Here is an 18,863-nt window from a genome sequence, read left to right on the forward strand (position 1 = left end):
CTTGCTCTTATATACGTCTTCTCTCATTTTATTTACCTTATTCATGATCCAATGAAGCCCGACTTGTATCCAAGTACTTGAGTGACTTTGGGGAAAGCAAAGGGGGAGGATTTTGAAGATGTATGGGCTGTTATGGGCTGAAAAAACCAGTCATAAATAGGGCAGCCCACTGTTCTTGTCCATTTTTGTGAGCAAACAAGTGATTCATGTGGTTGAAATAGGAGAAATTGATATCTTATCATCAGGGCTTTACTCATAAATGATTAGAGGAGCTCATTCTTGAGTTTATGTACACTTTTTGAGCTTGATTATGGGCTGGAAATTTCTGTTTAAAATAGGGCTAAAGTTAAACTTATGCTCCATCAATGCATTTCATGTACTATTGATCTATGTCTTGAATGTACTTGAGTCTACCATCAAAATAATTGATTCTTGGAGTTGTAATCCGTCTATGTACATGAGATAGAAGCCTTAGAGCTTACATTTGGTATATGCATTTGGATTAAAATCTGAGAATATCCTTTATGTAATGGCTTATTTCTCCCAAATGTATTTGATGTAATCAAGTTAAAGGCATTCATTCCATTCATGTATGCTAAATACACAGAAAAAGCTTGATATCTTCTTCTTCAACTAAGTCATTTCTAAAACCCGAATCTTGTTAATCTCCATTCTTTTTCCCTTCTCCAAACCTTGAATCCCACACTCTTCTTCTGCTCTAAGCCCTGGTGGTAGACCTTCAACCCCTAGCACGACGACAACGTGATTGCATTTGAGAGCCGCAAGAAGCTTGATGTTAAGGAGATGTAGATGAATGTGTATGACCAGGAGATGTCGGCCATCCTCCATGCTATCAAGAAATGGCACCACTATTTGTATGGCAGTCGCTTCCAAGTAAAAAGTGATCACCGCATCCTCCAGTACTTCTTGACTCGGTCCACTTTGACTCCTAAGCAAAGGCAATGGATGGCAACCTTACAAAACTATGACTTTGCCATTTCTCACACTTGGGGCAAAGATAATATAATGGTTGATTCACTCTCTCGGATGTGAGCATACAAAGCATCCTCTATTTCAGAGTTGCATAGTGATTGGATTGAAGAGCTTTAGGTTGCTTATTTATTAGACAATAACTTTAGCCACATCTTCCAAAAATTATAGCATGGGATCATGGCTGAAAACTCCCAATATAAGCTCAAGCATGGCCTTATTTAGTCCCATTGCAAGATCATCATCCCATACACTTTCCCCTTCACATAGAAGATCATGGAAGAGATACAGTTTTGTCCCACTACTGGTCATTTGACTATTTTCAAAACATATGACAGGATTGGAGAGAGCTTTACTAAAAAGGCTTATGGAGGGATGCTAAGGACTTTATGACCAAATGTGTCCCATGCCAACAGAACAAGGACAGTACACTCGGGCCCATTGGCCTCCTGTAGTCCCTCCCTATTCCTGAAGGGAAATGGACTCATATCACAATGGACTTCATCACTGGCCTCCCCATGACCAAGAAAGATTGGAACAGTATCTATGTGGTAGTTGATCACCTCACCAAAGCTGCTCACTTTATCCCCACTAAGACCCAACACACCGCCTCTTAGGTTGCCACTCAGTTTATGGAATATGTCTTCAAGTTGCATCGCTTACCACAAGTTGTAATACACGATCGGGATGCTAAGTTTATGAGCAACTTTTGGTAAATAGTTTTCACATCTATGGGTACCAAGCTTGCCACATCCACTGCATACCACCCTCAGACTGATGGTTGGAGACTGAAAGAGTAAACAAATGGCTTAATACATACTTGCGGGACTTTTTCCATTATGTACAACATAGTTGGGATACTATGTGGCTCCACTTGCCTAAGTTTCCTTATAACAACTCCACCCACTCTAGCATTCAAGTTTCTCTTTTTGAGGCCTTATACAGGTATAAGGTCCCCCTCCCTATAGTCTTTTTCAATGATAAGATCAACCCTCAAAGTTAGGCCGAGTTGGATTGCATGCAGGTCCTACTTTAGCAATGCAAAGTAAACCTTCAAAAGGCACAAACTCACATGAAACTCTATATTGATGAGAAAAGAAGACACTTCGAATTCCAAGAAGGGAAAATGGTGCTCTTTAAAGGGTCTTGCTACTCCACTCTCAAAAAAAAGGGCAATGGCGGTAACAAGCTGGCCCACTACTTCTATGGCCCCTATCAGATCCTAAAGAGAGTTGGTGACTTTCCCTACCGATTAGAGCTTCCCCCCAGTACCAAAATCCACAATGTGTTTCATGTTAGCCAGATAAAACCCTTCATGGGCACCTTAGTGGACTATGTGGAAGAACTTCCCTCCATAGATGAAGAAGACATCATTCAGTATTCCTGAGCCAATCATTGGGCAACGAGATCAACACTTAAGGTCTTGATCCATCAAGGAATGCCTCATCAAATGGCAAGGTCTGCCCCTGAAAGAATCTTCTTGGCACCCAACCACCATTATCAATGAATTTCCTCACCTCCAAGAGGCCTAATGGACTAAAGACTAGCCAGTTTTACCCCCATTTGGCCATCCCCTACATGCAGACTGCACACTGTTTTAGAACAATTTTGTACTTGCTCAAAACTTAGGAATGTACCTAGACTGAAAGTACTCGTCATAAGCTCTATTTCGACATGTGGCATGACCCATTCGTAGCAGCCTATCAAATGACAATTTTACTTCAACAGGCCTATCATGGACAGCATGATGTCCCTAGTCTTTACCCACCAATTTTCATTGTAATGTGGCTCAAAGTAGTACTCTGCACCCCACTCTCTAAACCCACCCATCACTTCCCTCCAATTCTCTTCATTTTTTAGGGCAAAAACCTTTTGGGTAAGGATGGATTGTAACAAGTGGGATACATAAAAACTAGGGGTTAGATACCCAATCATACTGACCAGGGTATATAAGGTGTAAGAGCCCCTGATTAGGGCAACCAATTATTATCAAGAACATACTCTTCACCTTCATCTCTAGCTTCCATGGCTTCATCCTTCTTACTCCTCTCTTTTATGTCTTTCTCTCTCCTTTTTTAGTCTTCCTTTCTCTTCTTCTTGCTCTTTTCTCTCTCTTCAGCTCTTTCTCCTCTCTCCTCTCAACTTCATTCATTACATTTATGTACTCTACGATTTTGCCAAATTTTCACTTTTATTAGCTTTTGTCACCTCTTGATATCGGCTGTTGCTAGTTCTACTACTTTTCTCACTTTATTCATTTTGCAGCTAACATTATCCCCTCTCTTAGATGAGTGCCAATCCCATGGCACTCTTCATGCAAGGTAGAGCATGCTTCAGTCCCCCTATAATGCAAGCGAGAGTCATGATTGGGATTAGATGGGCCCTTTCGAGAGGGGGAGTTTGAGGGTGATATCAACATGCTACTAGGTGGTATTGGGTAAGTTTTTCATGTTCTTTTTAATGGGCCAATATTTATGCTTGCCTAAAAGTATGCTTGTATCCTCTAGGCTAGCTGCAAGAAGGTGCTAGATCTTTCTAATATGTATTATGTCAAATGTAGGTCTTATGGCCATTTTGCAAAGTCATGGCCCAATCAACATGTACAGATGGAACCCATGAGTGGGATGAAAAGCCTAGATAGAGAAATGAAGTAAATAAAAGTGATTAATCCAAATACCTTAGGGTAACAACTCTCCCCAACAAACCACATAAGAGGAGCATGCTGAGTCAAGTATGCTCAATCCCTCCAGCAAAAGCTCATAGGCAACTAACAATAGCAACGTTGAGTCAAGTATGATCAACCCCTCCACCAAAAGCTCATAGGAAACTAACAATAACAACGCTCCTTATTATAAGGATGCTTCCAAACCCATATAGAAGCATGGAGGACTAGTCCCCCAAGCATGAAAAGAATGCTAAACTAGAGGTGACTAATAAAGGAGGAGTGTAAAAGAGTGGTGGTAGGTTGAAGCCCTTCCTCAAGAAGCTAGATTTGGAAACCATTATTAGAAAATCATATCTATCATGCTTGTCTTGAGGATGATTACAATATTGGTCCAAATGGTTGTTTTGAGGATGATTACGATATTCGTGCAAATGCTTGTTTTGAGGATGATAACGATATTGATCCGAATAGTTAACCAATATACAATAAAATTGAAAGTGTTAACATGGAATACAAAGGGCATGTATAGCAACAATCGCAAGACTTTGTGCTTTGTATCAGTTAGGCAATCCCCTTGCATTGTACTAGCCCAAGGTCTCCTTCACATTGTGCTAGACTTAGGCTAATGCAACACAAGGGGGAGGGTCTCTGACTGTCTCAGGATCCTCCTCGTGTTGTCCTAGCCCAAGGCCAACACAATGTGAGAGGATGTTATATTGCCTTGGTGATTGATATATGATTATCCATGTCTATTTGTAGATGACCCTTATTGAGATAGAGGAAATTGTCTCAAGAAGTTAGGAGAAGTGAGGTAAGAATACATGATAGATCGTTTCATCTATTCTATCAAGTCGGATAGTATCATTGCCATCCACAAGTGTTTTGGTATAGAATGGTACCTTTTGATAGATTCAAATGTCAACAATATCAATTTTCATTCTGATACAAAGGCTCAACACAGAAATACCATGATGCATCCTCATATGAGATCAACATTTCCACTAAGGTAAAGTTTAAAATGATCTAGTGTAAATTGGCTTTTTCTCATATGGGGGGACCACAAGAGCCTCTAAATCCTTCATACATAAAGGTTAAGAAATAAAGTATTCCAATACACGGTGATAATTTGCTTATATTTTAGAAGATTTAAAATGTTTTGGTATAATCAATTATATTGTAATTTTGATATACATGGTATAATTACTTACAAATGTTTTGGTATCCATGAAGCTTATGAGAACTTCAGAAGAGTGTTGATATAATTACTTGTATTGTTATTTTGAAGCTTATGATATATGATGATACCTTTATTAGTTATGGAATTGACAAATGGAATGTAAATTTAAGTATAGATATTGCATTCCCACAATATTTAGATGATGTTTAATTACTACATTAGATTTGTACTCTTTCCTTGTTTGTCTCTTTAAATGCTTCATTATTTTATTTTGGATTGGCTTTGTAAATAAGCTTTCTAGAATGTTAGCTTTTTCCACTCGATTGCGTCTTTATAGCACAATAATATGAATAAGCTTAATACCATGGTTTCTCCATCTCTTGGGTTAACCAAACTGATATACTATTCTTTTTTTTCGAAAAACTACGTGATATGATTGTATCTACCGTGACGCCAAAGAATTTAATCAACTCTAAATTAGTAAAGCACTTTGAAACACAAGAGTGAACTAGTTAAGTATATGACACACTTTGTTTGATACAACTAAACCTTGTATACAAGCAAAACTCAAATAAATAGAATTTGTACCTCAAACGACCTCTTACTTTGGCAGATTCAATAATATTCTTATATATATATATATTATATATAATATATATATACTTGAATATTTTATGCTTGAATGGATGTATTTGTTTTTAAAAGTTGGGATAGAGAAATAATGACCACTAAGAGATGCTTAGAAAATATCTTGCTTCAATGCATGTATCCTCTTCTTTATACCACCCATCGCGACTTCATATCCGACACATCTCAAAGCTTTTTGTTACATTACAAAACCCTAATATATCTTTAGAAGCATAAAACAAAAGCAAGATTTTAAATTAGTTATAGGGGAGATATAAAATCTTCATTGTTGTCAGTGTGAAGGCTTGATCGAAGTGATTCTTATGTCCTCCTCCTAAAGGACTCGATTGAGTGATCGACACACTTTAACCATGCTAAGCATTGTTTAGAAAATTATGGCTACCATTGCCATGGGGCCGGGGTTAGAGGGCTCTCTATGGAGAGGTGGAGAAGGGCCTACTTAGAGGTGGAGAAAGACTTGGTATTCTCTCGCTCTCAAAGGTTCAGGTGGCTGCTTGCAAGGCTCAAACAGACGTTCCAGGCCAAGCAAAACCACTGCTCCGGGTTGGCCAGGGGGCTTGTGGTGTTGCAGAGTGTACACTTTTCTTACAACAAGCTACTGATTCCAAGGCAGAAGGTTGGCTTCGCCCAGGCAAGCCATGGTGAAAGAGAAAAAGATGGAGCTCTAGCAACCAGCACGTATGGCCAAATGGGCAAGGGGCTCCTGATTGAGCTTGTCTGGGAGGATAGGCTGCTCAGTTCCAGGATCAAACTGGCTATCCAGCGTTCAGACACCATTCGCGCTCTAGTTCTAAGCTCACTATCAAGGTGGTTGCTAAGGGTGTCCAAAGGTGGGTGGACTTGTGGGGTGCAGCAAGCCTTGATTGGAAGCCTTGGGAGCATGTCCATACGGAGTTCACCTTACACAATGTGAATTGCAGTGGCTGCTAGTCTTTGACTAGGTATAGAAGGCCGCATTGTGCCCCTAGGTTTTGTTAGGATGATGATGAGAAAGTGTTTGAGAAATTCTTGAAGGAAGCTAAAGCGACTGTTTAGGATACTTAGATTGGTCTCTTTGGGTCTACAAAGTCACTAGCATAAGTTTTGCCAAGCTTTACTCCTGTCCAAGGCATTGTGAATATTCACCTCTCATTACCAACATTATCATAATCACATATTCGCATTAAAATGAACTTCACTTTATAGGGTAAACAAAGTAATGTTAAACCATTCGTGGACCCAGCATATGTCAACAAAGCATCATGTCCAACCCACTGTCAAATAAGCAACTGCCACAACGTCAGCAGGAGGATGCATCAGAGAAGACCAGATGCTAATCCAAGGTCTCTACGCTGCACACAAAGTGGGAGAAAGCACTTCACTCTGATCAGGCTAACCCTAATCTACTGGTAAACTGCGTGCAACAGAGAAACAGCACAATTTGATACTGAGAAATGGCCCATCCAGTTAAGGAAATCCAGAACAGTAACATCAGACACAACAAGAGAGTGGATGAGGAGCATCCTAAGTGAGAGATAGGAAACCGATTGAGTGTATAATGCTGTTGCAGATAAGAAATCCATCCATGTCCAATTTTTTGTCTTTAATATCGGCAGCATTCTAGTTAGAAATGCCCAAGTATGTATAGGAACAATGAGAGAACTTCAGACACTTGCCGTGATGGAAGATAAATGGCTATCCCATCCTTCATAATATAATTTGCCACACATCAGAGAGTGATAGTTTCCTTATTATTGTTATTTAGAGCACTGTACGAGTGATTAGCTCTGGACTGTTCATGATAATCCATAAGCCTTTCAATATTGGGACAAGTTAACGATGTTAAAATGTTAGGTCTCTGCCCCAAGTGCCCCATTCATGTAAAATGACTGACATAGCCTAATAAATGCTGACATTTTGGAAAAATGTGAGGGTTTCACTCAAATAAAACTGATCCTTAGAAAGAAAAGCTTTGGCCCTTGAGAAAGCTCAAAAGGCCACATACTTGGTTGAATGCTACTGCCAGAAGCAATGAAAAGTTTCAGGTGATTGTTATCTTGAAACCAGAATACAACAATCTGCAGGTAACCTGCATTGAGACATGGCACCTTCACAGCCATGGCCCGTGAACTCTTTGCCGGTTGAGCCTGCAGCCCTTCATAGCATTAGCCCTCACTGGTGTAACATAAAATCTGAGCAACCCATTAGTGTCCATGGTGATGTTTGAGCTCTTGACACCTTTGTCTGCATCATCAAATTGCTTGTGCTGCAGGACGCTGCCCAACTTCTGTACAGGACTGTAATATGTATTCCATGTGTCACTGTGACTCAGGACCTTGTTATGTTGATGCTGGTGGTTGGAACTTACAGACTCGTGGAATGAGGGCCTTCCAGATGTTTGGCTTGACCGATCAATGTGCACTTCATCCATAGCGGGAGCCGTAGCCAACGTTGTGTCCTGCTCTTTAGATTCCACACACTTCTGTGCCTTATTTCGGAATCCCCATCTTGAGCTGGAGAATGTCTTGCTCCATACTTTGCTCCATAGATCATGAGAGGCTTTTCCCAGCTGTCGTACATGATCCCCATCGCGGTAATCAGCCTGCTCCAGAAAGATTTCTGTTGCATCTGATAACCTAGGTGGAGTTGTCTGTGTGGAGACGTCCCTCTGCAATTGCATGGTCTTGGATGAAATGAAAGTGTTAGCCCTCTCGCGATCGTCCGTGCGAGACTTCCTGCGCACTCTCTGCCTATGTTTCACTGCATTTTTGTCAGACCATTTTCTACTTCTTTTGAAAGACTTGCTGCCCCAATCGGTATCCGTATCCGGCAAGCCCTTGCACTCTAATTCCGCATCCTCCCTCACTTCTGTCAGGCTCTCGTTGAGATAATCAATACCACTGAAAACTGATTCACCATCGAATGTCCGCATAAAGCCCTCCCAGGAAGGTCTGGAAGGCTCCCATGAATACCTTGGTCCTTCAAACGATGAGAATCTAAGCTGTTCCCATGAAGATGGTCGGGGAGCCTCCCAAGATGTCCTAGCGTCTTCCCACGCACTAACATGCTCACCAAAGGTGGCCATAGTCTCGACCGACTTAGGTCGTGGTTTCTTCTTTCCTCTGCGAAAAAGTAAAGAGAACCATGACAGAGGCTTGCTGGGCTCTGTAGCAGGGAAAACGTAGGCCCCTGTTTCGACCCTCTCTGAAAAGGAACCATGCCTGCACCGCCTCTGTTCACTCTCTATAAGTTTGGACTGAACAGCATTGAGAGCATCAATGCAAGATAGCCCATTCCCTTTGCATCCGTCGGCAAGGCCACTGCTGTCATTGCCAATTTTATTAGTGCAATACTCCTCCAATATCCTTGGCTGTGCTGCAAGAATAGCAGGGGCCTCTGCATCGTCTTCACTGAAGAGCAACGATAGCGTCTTTTTCCTGTTTTGTACGATTGGAGAGACATCTGACAGTCTGACAATCTCATCCTCGTCGCACGGGATGCCACCACGATGGACACTGCGGAGTGAGCTCGAGCTGCTTCGGCTACACTCAGGGATGTTTGCGGCGGGGGCAAGCTTCACAGCAGAAGGGCGGCTTGCATTCTCAGTATCAGAACCATGGTGGATGGCAACATTGGGGAGGGAACGAGAGGGAGAAAACCTGTGGTGTGCTCCCCTTCCTCCTGCTGCAGCAGCTTTCCCTGCCTTCCCTTTCGGTTCTCCATCTTCTGTGTGGGCAAGGACAGCAAGCCTCTCTCTTAAGCAGTAGGGGCAAACACCCACTATAGGCTGAGATGGATGCCTGGCACATCTTGGCCCTCTTAAACTCATTCAAGCATATATACAATGATATGACAGGAGGGAAGAATACCTGCTTTGACTCAAATCCCACAAACAAGAATAAAGAGGAGATGTAGCTCTGATAGAAGGAACAGGGGAGTTATAACGGGTAGACAAAGCAGGGGTCTTACTCGGAGGCTGGAGCTTTGCCTGATATGCCCAAGAGAGAAGAAGAGGACCTTCTGTGATACAGTAGCAAAACATTCAATGTGGAAGTGAGGACATGGCAGGATATGTAGAAACGTCTGTTTGCAATATAAACAAACACAGAGAGAGACAGAGACAGAGACAGAGAGACAGAGACACAGAGAGAGAGAGAGAGAGATCAGAGAGGAGAGGAGAGTAAATCTGCAGTAGAGACTGGAGACGAGAAGAGACAATTCCTGAGCATTATTTTCTCTCTTTTTTTCCTCTTTTTACCTCGTGAATTGTAATGAATTTTACTCTCTTCTCCCAATGCAACCCTCTTCCTTTGCAGTGTGTGCACGAGTGTGTTCTCTTCTTGCCAACCTCGTGTGAAGCAAATTGCCATAAGAAAGGAACTTATAATATACATGAAATAAGCTAGAATCAGATGAATCTGCAATAACAAATGGGATGAATGGAGAGGGCGAAAAAGAGATCTCTGCTGACAGTAGACTAGATGGATCATGCCTCATGTGGAGAGTCGAGACCTACTACAACTAATTAAAAATGTGAGGGATAACATAAGTATTGAAGTCTATGTTCTCGTGTTAATGTGGCTCCTAGTAGGGGAAGGGCGACTCGTTATATGGCAGCCTCCAAGTTTGTGTAGCTAATTGTTAGGATGTGACACAAGAATTATCTCTTTATTGCTTTTGTGCAACTTCCGGGTTTAGAGTTTTAGTTCTAGTTCCTAGGGTCCCCTTATTTGAAGAAGCCACTCTACAAAGTCGCATAGGTTGGAAGTATGGGATGCCATCAAACGAGATGCCTGGCACCGTAAGATGACGATAATGGAGAACCAAAGTTTTGTTTGGTACCGCTAGTGGTTTCAAATGCTAAACTATTTGCCTAATAAATGGTAGCTCGTCAAGGTTCTTCTTGTTCACAAATTTCCATTGCTCCCTTCATGTGCATTGGCAATCAATGCTTCCTCTCATTGATTAGCCCTACTAAAGTTCTCTAAAAACTCCCATTTTCTTCTAGTTTAGCAGTGCCTATGGGGTTTCAGCAAACCCCATTGTGCCCCTAATCCTTCTCTATGCAACACAATAGGAGTGGGGTTAATCCCCCCAACGCCTGCTATACAGCCCCATAAACCGTTCTTAATCATTTAGAGGTTTTTTCTGTTGAGAAAGTGAAAAATGTGTTAGATTTTTAATACCTATATCCAAGTCAAATACTAGGTATGAGTCACATGAAGTAGCAACTTGAAAAGGTATGAACTTAGAGCTAGGTAGTACCCAAGGTTGGTAAAATGCGTGAATGCTACTCTCCCCACTAACTCTATGGTTGCACCTTGTGCATGTGGGGGGAAGGGAGTTACCTTCACCCAGGCCTTCCCTTGCTACTGCCCATACTCTGTGCTAGCAAGGTCAAGAGGAGAAAGAGCCTCTCATTGGTCATTGCCATACACACCCACCATGTTTTAGCCAATAGAGGTTGGTGGGATGCATGAATGCCACTCTTCCAACTAACCATGTGGTTGCACCTTGTGCATGTGGGGGGAAGGGAGTTACCTTCACCCAGACCTTCCCTTGCTACCACCCATACTTCATGTGAGTGAGGTCAAGAGGAGAGAGAGCCGCTTGTTGGCCATTGCCATACACACCCATCATGTTTTAGCCAATGAACAAATTCTAACAATTGCATACCAATTTTCCTTTTTCTTAAGCCCAACTTGTTATTTAGAGTTGAGAAAAGCATATTAACAAATTATTATGTAGCCCAATGAGCCTAACTTTTACCGCAAGAAACTAAAATTACTCAATTGAGCTTTTAAATCTTTCAAAGGTTTTGTTTACCAATAAGAAAGTAAATCATTAAAAGGCATTTTGCCACCTAACTGGAAAGTGGGAGGAAAAACCCATTTTTGAATATCGGTTGATTTAGATGTAAATTTGCCAAGGTTCAAATTTTCAAACTCCTCAAGAATGTAAGATGTGAAGGATTCACATAGGTAGGGTAAGGGGGCGAACTCTAGAACACATAAGAAAAAAGATGTATTTTTGGGGGGGATTTCACACTTAGGAGTTTTTTTGAGATTTGAATATATGACCATGTAGGGGATATCAAGAGGAATTGAGCAAGTCCAATATTGAATTGTTAATTTTTAAAATATGTTGTGTATTTCTAAAAATACAATTTTAGGAGATAAGGGTATACTTGAGGGCCAATAATGTAGCACTTTTTGGCAAGTCAATGAGTGACAAGTAAGCAAGATTCTCAGCATATTCCTCTTTTTTTGTAACATCACTAGCTAGAGCCTAGCCCTAAAGTGTTTGCGGATTGGCACCGGTTTTGCAATTGGCTCCCTTACCCTAGGGTTCAAGAGAGTTTGGGGACATGGTCGAGAGAGTGTGAGCCAAGGTGTGTGAGTTCGATCCCAGCGCCTTGCAAAGGGACCTTCCTCACCTGCTTTGAAAGGCCAAAAAAAACGAATTTTTAAAAATGCAAATAACATCTTGGAAGCTTTTTTATACGTTTCACAAACCGTGGCTACTGGCTGCGGCCAGCAAATCTCTCTCTCTCTCTCTCTCTCATGTGAGGTTTGGACAAATCTCTCTCTCTCTCATGTGAGGTTTGGACAAATCGACTCTCATCTAGAGATTAGACCCCACTCTTTTTTTTTCTTTTCTGCAAGTAGACAATGGCTGTTATTAAGCATAGAATAAGGCCAAAGGTTGGCAGGCATGGTTGAGCAGTGAGAATCCAACAGATGCTGACACATGAGTGCTCTCTCTCTCTCTCTCTCTCTCCTGGATTTTTACAGGGAAAGCAAAAAGAAGATGGTTGCAATTGCCCCCAAATTCCATCCTTTCTCGCAAGAGAGAGAGAGAGAGGAATCATGAGAGGCCAGAGGGACGAAGAAGGTTCAGTATTTCATGGCGATTATTACAGCTTTTGAAATTCGTTAATAATTGTCATGGCGAGGCTCGAGTGCTAGTCTTGAAATTCGTTGTGGGGATTTTATGCATATTGACGTAGGGCGGAATGGGAAAGGGAAAGAAAACTGCCACCAGTTGATATCCAGGAAATAATAATTGGTAAACGTGATACGAGAGAGAGAGAGAGAGAGAGAACGAGAGAGAGAGGCCGGGGGCTGCCAGCCCACCAGGCCCAGGACCCAGCTACCATCAGAGTCCAGACGTCCCACATTCTAAGCTCCGACTTTCGTTTTTTTTTAAAAATGCGAACAAGCTCCGAAATTGCAAGAAGCCAATTATATTATGCAGTACAAAAATAGTCAATTGTAACTATTCTTTATGCATTTTCTGACCGTTAGAAAATGTTTGGAATTTAGAAACGTGTGTAGGTCTTGGGAAGCCCCCCCCCCCACATGTGACCAATTTCTTTTGCTTTTCCTCCTCCCTTTACCTACAATTTTGACAAAGTGAAACTCCAATTGTGCTTCCCCTAACTTATAACGCCATGTTTTCTTGAAAGCTCTCTTCACTTTGTTGGCATGGCTTTCTTTGTGGTTGACCAAAGATCACTAGTGGTAGCTTGAGCCTACCTTCGTGTTTTGGCATCCATTCCTCCCTCTTCTTCTATGGTGTCTCTCTTACCCACTCACATATTGGCTGTTTCAAGGTCAACTTGTCGACTATTTCTACTGGTTCCATGAGTTTCTAATTGTCCAACCCCCACAAATCAACCCATCTCACTAATCCTTTACCAACAGTTTTCTTAGATAGCCCTGATTTTTGGGTGATTTGAGTGAACATGTCAACCATTTCTTCTGGTTCCATGAGTTTCTAATTGTCTAAGCCCCACAAATCAACCCATCTAACTAATCATTTACCAACATCTTTCTTAGATAACACTGATTTTTGGGTGATCAGAGCAAAATCCTCAAAGTATGCTTGAGGGAATGTCCATATACATTGCAATAGTGCAACAAGTCTTCTTTAACTTTAGTCTCCAAAATGTAGTTCTTTGATTACCCATTTCCATTGGTCAACCAATGCCCGCTTAGTGGTGGACCTTGAGATTTTGCTTCTAGAACTAGTGATAACTATCTTCTCCTCCTAGATGAGACACTACCACAGCTATCCCCAAGCAACCTTGCTCAAGCCTTGGATTTTCGTTTCTCAAGTCCAGGCCTTCTCCCTTTTCTAGTAGTAGTTATCGCTTACCAAGATATGGACTATCATTTATCAATCGGCCCAAAGGTCCATAGAAAGCTCTTAGCAGTTTCTTAGCTTTCTCCCATTGAGCATTGAGAAGGGTGTAGCAACAACAAACATGTGCAAGAGGAGGATCTTGTCCACCACCACCAACTTACTTCCAAAGCTAAGGGATAGGAATTGATCTTAGACTGTTTGCATTCTAACTTCTCCGATATCCACTTTATCTTTTGAGAGGAAGTTATCCTAAGCCCAAGAGGACAACCAAAGTAGCAAAAGATCTCCCCTAGCTTTACCACCTATGAGGTGCCTCCTCAAATAAACATATAGGAGTCCTCTAGTAGTTTATCAAATTGGTGTCCATGCACATCACCAGCCAGTCTCCCCTATGGAAACATCAAACTTAGTTGAGCATGGGAATATCCTGATTCTACTTCATAGGAGAAGCGTGGACATGTCACCCCTAATAGCAGTCCAATACCCACCTAAGAAAGCTCACTTCACAACTAAGACGAGAGTAGTGCTAATATCACACTTGTTTCAAAGAGAGTGAGAGACAAGGGGGAGTGTAACTCAACCCCTCTATCCATAAAGTAGCATCTCAGCTCTGGCCCCCTACAATGGTTCTTATCTCGTTAACTATCCTACTCAACTTGGAGGATCATGTACTAAATAATTGCATCTAGTGTTTTGAAAGCTATCTAACTATCGAGTCCATCCAACCATAGGTGATCAATTGTTGTGTGACCGATGCCTTCCATTTTCCTCAACTAGGTTCATTTTAGTTATCTAATTGGTAGACCATGATATCACACTATTGAAACATATGAAAACAATTTCCATTTATTGTCCCATTGGAAAGAGTTCATTAACATGGCCTTTAACACATGACAAATACTTCAGAATACAATAGTTTACCTCATAAAATATACAAAATTATCACTCTATAGAGTGGTACAAAATCTCTCTCTCCTAGAGAAGACAACTATCATGTGTCTAGGATGGGACCTTCCAATCCTGCAAGCTTGGGTTATATTTGATTGCACTCCTTTTACGAAAATAAGTAGTTTATTAGCTTAGAGCCTTGCTAAGCTTTCTTGATCCCCCATAGCCATCCTACATAATTGGGGAACTTATCTCTATGCACTTTTCCCTCTCAAGCAATCAAGTGATCCATAAATAAAAAACACACACCTCCCATAGGAATGTAGGACCCCTAGCCATAAGTGAGTTAGGGCGCCCACCTTTGCTTGTGACACAAGCTATAGCCAACCCTAAACTAAAACCTAGGGGTGCATGCCTTAGGTGACTTATTCCTATGCACCTCAAGTGCAATAAAACAAAACAATTTGAACTAGAGGACCATGGGCTCAACAATATATGAGGACTTGGCATTATCATAGCACTAGTAGGCATTGGAAGTGGATCACATAATCTCTAGTGTTCTTGAATTGATTTGTCCAACTTCATAGAAGACCCTCTACGTGGATACATTAGTTTACCCCACAACCACTTGGCATTGGGAGAAATTTACTTAGGGCCAACACATTGGTTGGGTACTAGTGGCGTGCTCACACCCCATCCTTTGGCTACCTCCAAAGGCCACTTTGAGTTGACTATCTAATGCACAACTCTTGAATCCAACCAAGTAACTGAGCTACAAGTTGCACTACTCATAAATCATAGCAAGGAGACAATCATGCATTTATTCTCTCTAGTCAAGCAATATGTCTAGTACACCTAACTATTTGAGCCAATGGCCACACAATCTTGGTTTCAAGGCTAGTCAAAGCAAGAATCCTTGACATAAGGATCCTGATTGTTGAAACATAACACCTCAATCACCTAGGCCATAAACTTTGTAAACAATCATGCCCTTCTAAGACCACCATGAAACTAAATGTATCCTTAACTTACAGGGACTAATCAAAAGATTCAACAAAGGACCATGAATAGTCAATGTCATGAATGCAACCTTTATGCATGGAAAGGAGTGCTTATCAATGTACTTTGATTGCCCATACCCATGACTTGACCTAGACAACAACCCACCCCAAATTGAGTCTTGGGCACATGTAATGCAAGTCACGTACATCAAAAACTAACCTTGAGAGTAAAAACTAGCTTACCTCGAGTCAACTAGGAAGAATTGGCATGTGGTACAGTACCATCACTTGGCACTAGTCCAATTTGGCAAGTATATCAACCAACTTTGAGTGCTCAATCAAGGTTTGTAACCCCCAATATAATCTTTAGACTTAAGGATTGTATATAATAGACCTTGAAATCACTTTGAAATCTTGGATTTGCACACACAACTAGTGCCATATGATCACCTTGAGAAGCTAGTTGCCCTCTATCAAGTGCCTATTTGCTAAACCAAGACTAAGTTGAACACTTGATATCCTAGCAAACACTTTATGAACCTAAGAGCCCTTGAGATTCAAGCCTAAGAACAACATCACTTGGCCACTAAGTGACAATCATTTTCAATTGAGATGTTTTGAGGCACCTCATGAGGACAAATACACACTACTACAAGCTAATCAATAGTTCACACGCCTCAAATTGAACCTAATGAGAGCTAGAGGCATCTCCTAAACAAGTGGACACTCAAATTGTGACTCATACAACCATCTTTGTTTCCACTTAGGACGTTTACACTCAAAATGGGATTATGGTCTTTGAAGCCAATCTCTAGTAAAAATTCATCTCAAGATTGACATCTTGACCCACCAAGGTCAACATAGGCAGTAAAACTTGACCCAAAGGGATACACAAAAGCCTAGTTAGATCTCTAAACCTCGTATCAAAGGGTATGATAGCTCCTTCTTGTAGAGTGTAGGACTTGTCACTCTCCCTTGAGTTACATCTTGACCCACCAAGGTCAACACAGGTAGTAAAACTTGACCCAAAGGGATACACAAAAGCCTAGTTAGATCTCTAAACCTCGTATCAAAGGGTATGATAGCTCCTTCTTGTAGAGTGTAGGACTTGTCACTCTCCCTTGAGTTACATCTTAAGTATCTCAATACTTCACCTGAAGGGGTTAGGAAGTCAAACGTATAGACCAAGACACCTAAGACTTGGAAAACTCTATAAGAGCTCCATACCCCAAAAATAAGGTGTGTTGTGAGTTGCTTGAACACTACTAGAGCTATTGTGGACTTGAGAAGAAATGTAGCAAGGGACAAGACATTTTTTGACAAGAGTGGAAGATTGCCAAAAAGAGCTCACATGGGTATGAAAATACCCTTAATCTAGGCCACCGAACTTGCCTTAGTCCATCTAGTTGATTGGCCTCTAACAATATTTGTTGTGATCAATCAAAACTTTAAGAGTACTTGAACTATTACAAATGATAAGGCATTGCATTCATTGGTCTCTTAAGGATACTTCATGACAAGAGGATTGTGTGGATTGCAAAGTTGCAATTTAGGAGTGCATTGAAACTAACAAATTCAATACTACCACAACCATTAGGGAAGTATTGCAACCTCGAAGTGGATCTAATGGATTTCATCTTGTCTTAACTACTTTAGTTGAACTCAAGAAAGTTGCTCTCAGTCCATTGACCAATACTCTTGAAACATCATACCTTTAGGCATTGTGACTTGATCTTGAGAAAATAGAGAAGAATCTCTTAGGAGACTTGCTAATTCAATACATAATGACACTAAGCTCAAGTGAAGCCATGAGGCTAGGTTAGGGACAAATCCACTTGGTGCAAGAATAAATGGAGAAGAAAAACAAACAATTGTAAGTTGGGAATGACAGAATACTAAAGCCACATCAAGACATATATAGCTATACAAAGGTCTCAACCACCACCAAGAATAATCGTTGAAAAGTAAGAAATTAGAATAAATGAAGTTTTTGGGAAGTTTTTGGGAAAATTCAACCAACTTAGATACAACAACCCTAGATTTGAACTTCATAGTCTATGGAAACTCAAGACGATTCAAAGCACTTAGAGTACTTAGGAATTCAAAATCAATATACACATAATAGGGACCAAAAAAGATTCACAAATAAGAAAGTTCCACAACCAAATGAAGAAAAATAGAGACTTTAGAGCATTAATGGGCCTCACAAGCCATCGAGGGCAACTAGGCCATGTATGAATAAGTGCACAACTTGTTCAAACTATTTGTAGTTAGAACAAGTCACGTCACTTGCATTAAATGCAAGAAAAAATGAGAAAAGTAGATTACCCTAGCCCTAATGCTCTATAAGCAGCATCGTGAAAGGTGAGAAGGATCGAACCTTGCTTAGAAGAGCTATGGCAGGAGAGCAAGAGCAAGAAAGAGAGAGAGACCAAATGGGAACTCCAATAGTCACAATGTGTGACCGGGCCTTCCTTTATTCAAATTGTCACTAAAAGAATAAAGAATAAAGTGACAATGATGAGCGCCTACTACCTGCAGTGTGCAATGGCGAGTACTGTCAGTGTAGTACTACATGGGCGGCTAGGCATATGCGCCTTTACCCCTAACAACCTCCCACAAAGGCGAATCTGCCCCAATGAGGAGTGAAAAAGAAAAACAAAAGATAGTACAATGTACACATGTACAACAGGATGAGGAAAAATGTCATCTCATCCAACACCCATCAATCTCTTGAGAAAGACAAAGTGCTCAGTAGTGAGGCTTTTCGTGAGCAAATCTACAAGATTTTTGTCAGTGGAGATCTTGACAAGGTCAACAGACCTATCCTCCATGACCCCACGTATGAAGTGATATCTCACCTCAATGTGTTTCATCTTCACATGGAAGACTAGATTCCTAGCTAGCTGAATAGCACAAATAGAATCCAAATGTAGCGTAGGTATAGCATCAATCCCAAGGTCATGAATCTAACGGCCTAACCATGTGGCTTCCTTGCAAGCCTCAATGGCTACAACATACTCAGCCTCAGTGGTGGAGGGAGCCGTACACTTTTGAACCTTGGACATCCAAGAGACAGCACCTCCAGCATAGGTGAATACATAGCCAGAAGTGGACTTCCTACTATCTGCATGTCCCACATAATCGGAGTCTGTGTATCCCACAACTCCTATATCCTGGCTACCATAGCAAATACACATATCTGATGTGCCCTTCAGGTATCTCATGATACTCTTCACGACATCCCAATGCTTCTTGCCAGGTGTAGCCATATATCGTGCCACAACACCAACTATAAAGGAAACATTTGGATGAGTGGCTATCATGGCATACATCAAACTGCCCATGCCTGATGCATAAGGAATCT

General features: G+C 41.2%; 1 protein-coding gene across 1 annotated transcript; it reads right to left on the reverse strand.

The window, feature by feature from the left end:
• Window positions 1–6,931: 6,931 nt before the first annotated feature.
• LOC148026537 (uncharacterized) lies at window positions 6,932–10,024 on the reverse strand. The gene has a single exon (XM_087690979.1). The coding sequence runs from the start codon at window positions 9,286–9,288 to the stop codon at window positions 7,570–7,572; it is 1,719 nt and encodes a 572-aa protein (XP_087547105.1). The 5' UTR covers window positions 9,289–10,024; the 3' UTR covers window positions 6,932–7,569.
• Window positions 10,025–18,863: the final 8,839 nt, after the last annotated feature.

This window comes from Lygodium microphyllum, chromosome 13 (assembly GCF_053477565.2).
Source record: "Lygodium microphyllum isolate KBCC chromosome 13, Lygodium_microphyllum_v1.1.10, whole genome shotgun sequence".
Taxonomy (NCBI): domain Eukaryota; kingdom Viridiplantae; phylum Streptophyta; class Polypodiopsida; order Schizaeales; family Lygodiaceae; genus Lygodium; species Lygodium microphyllum.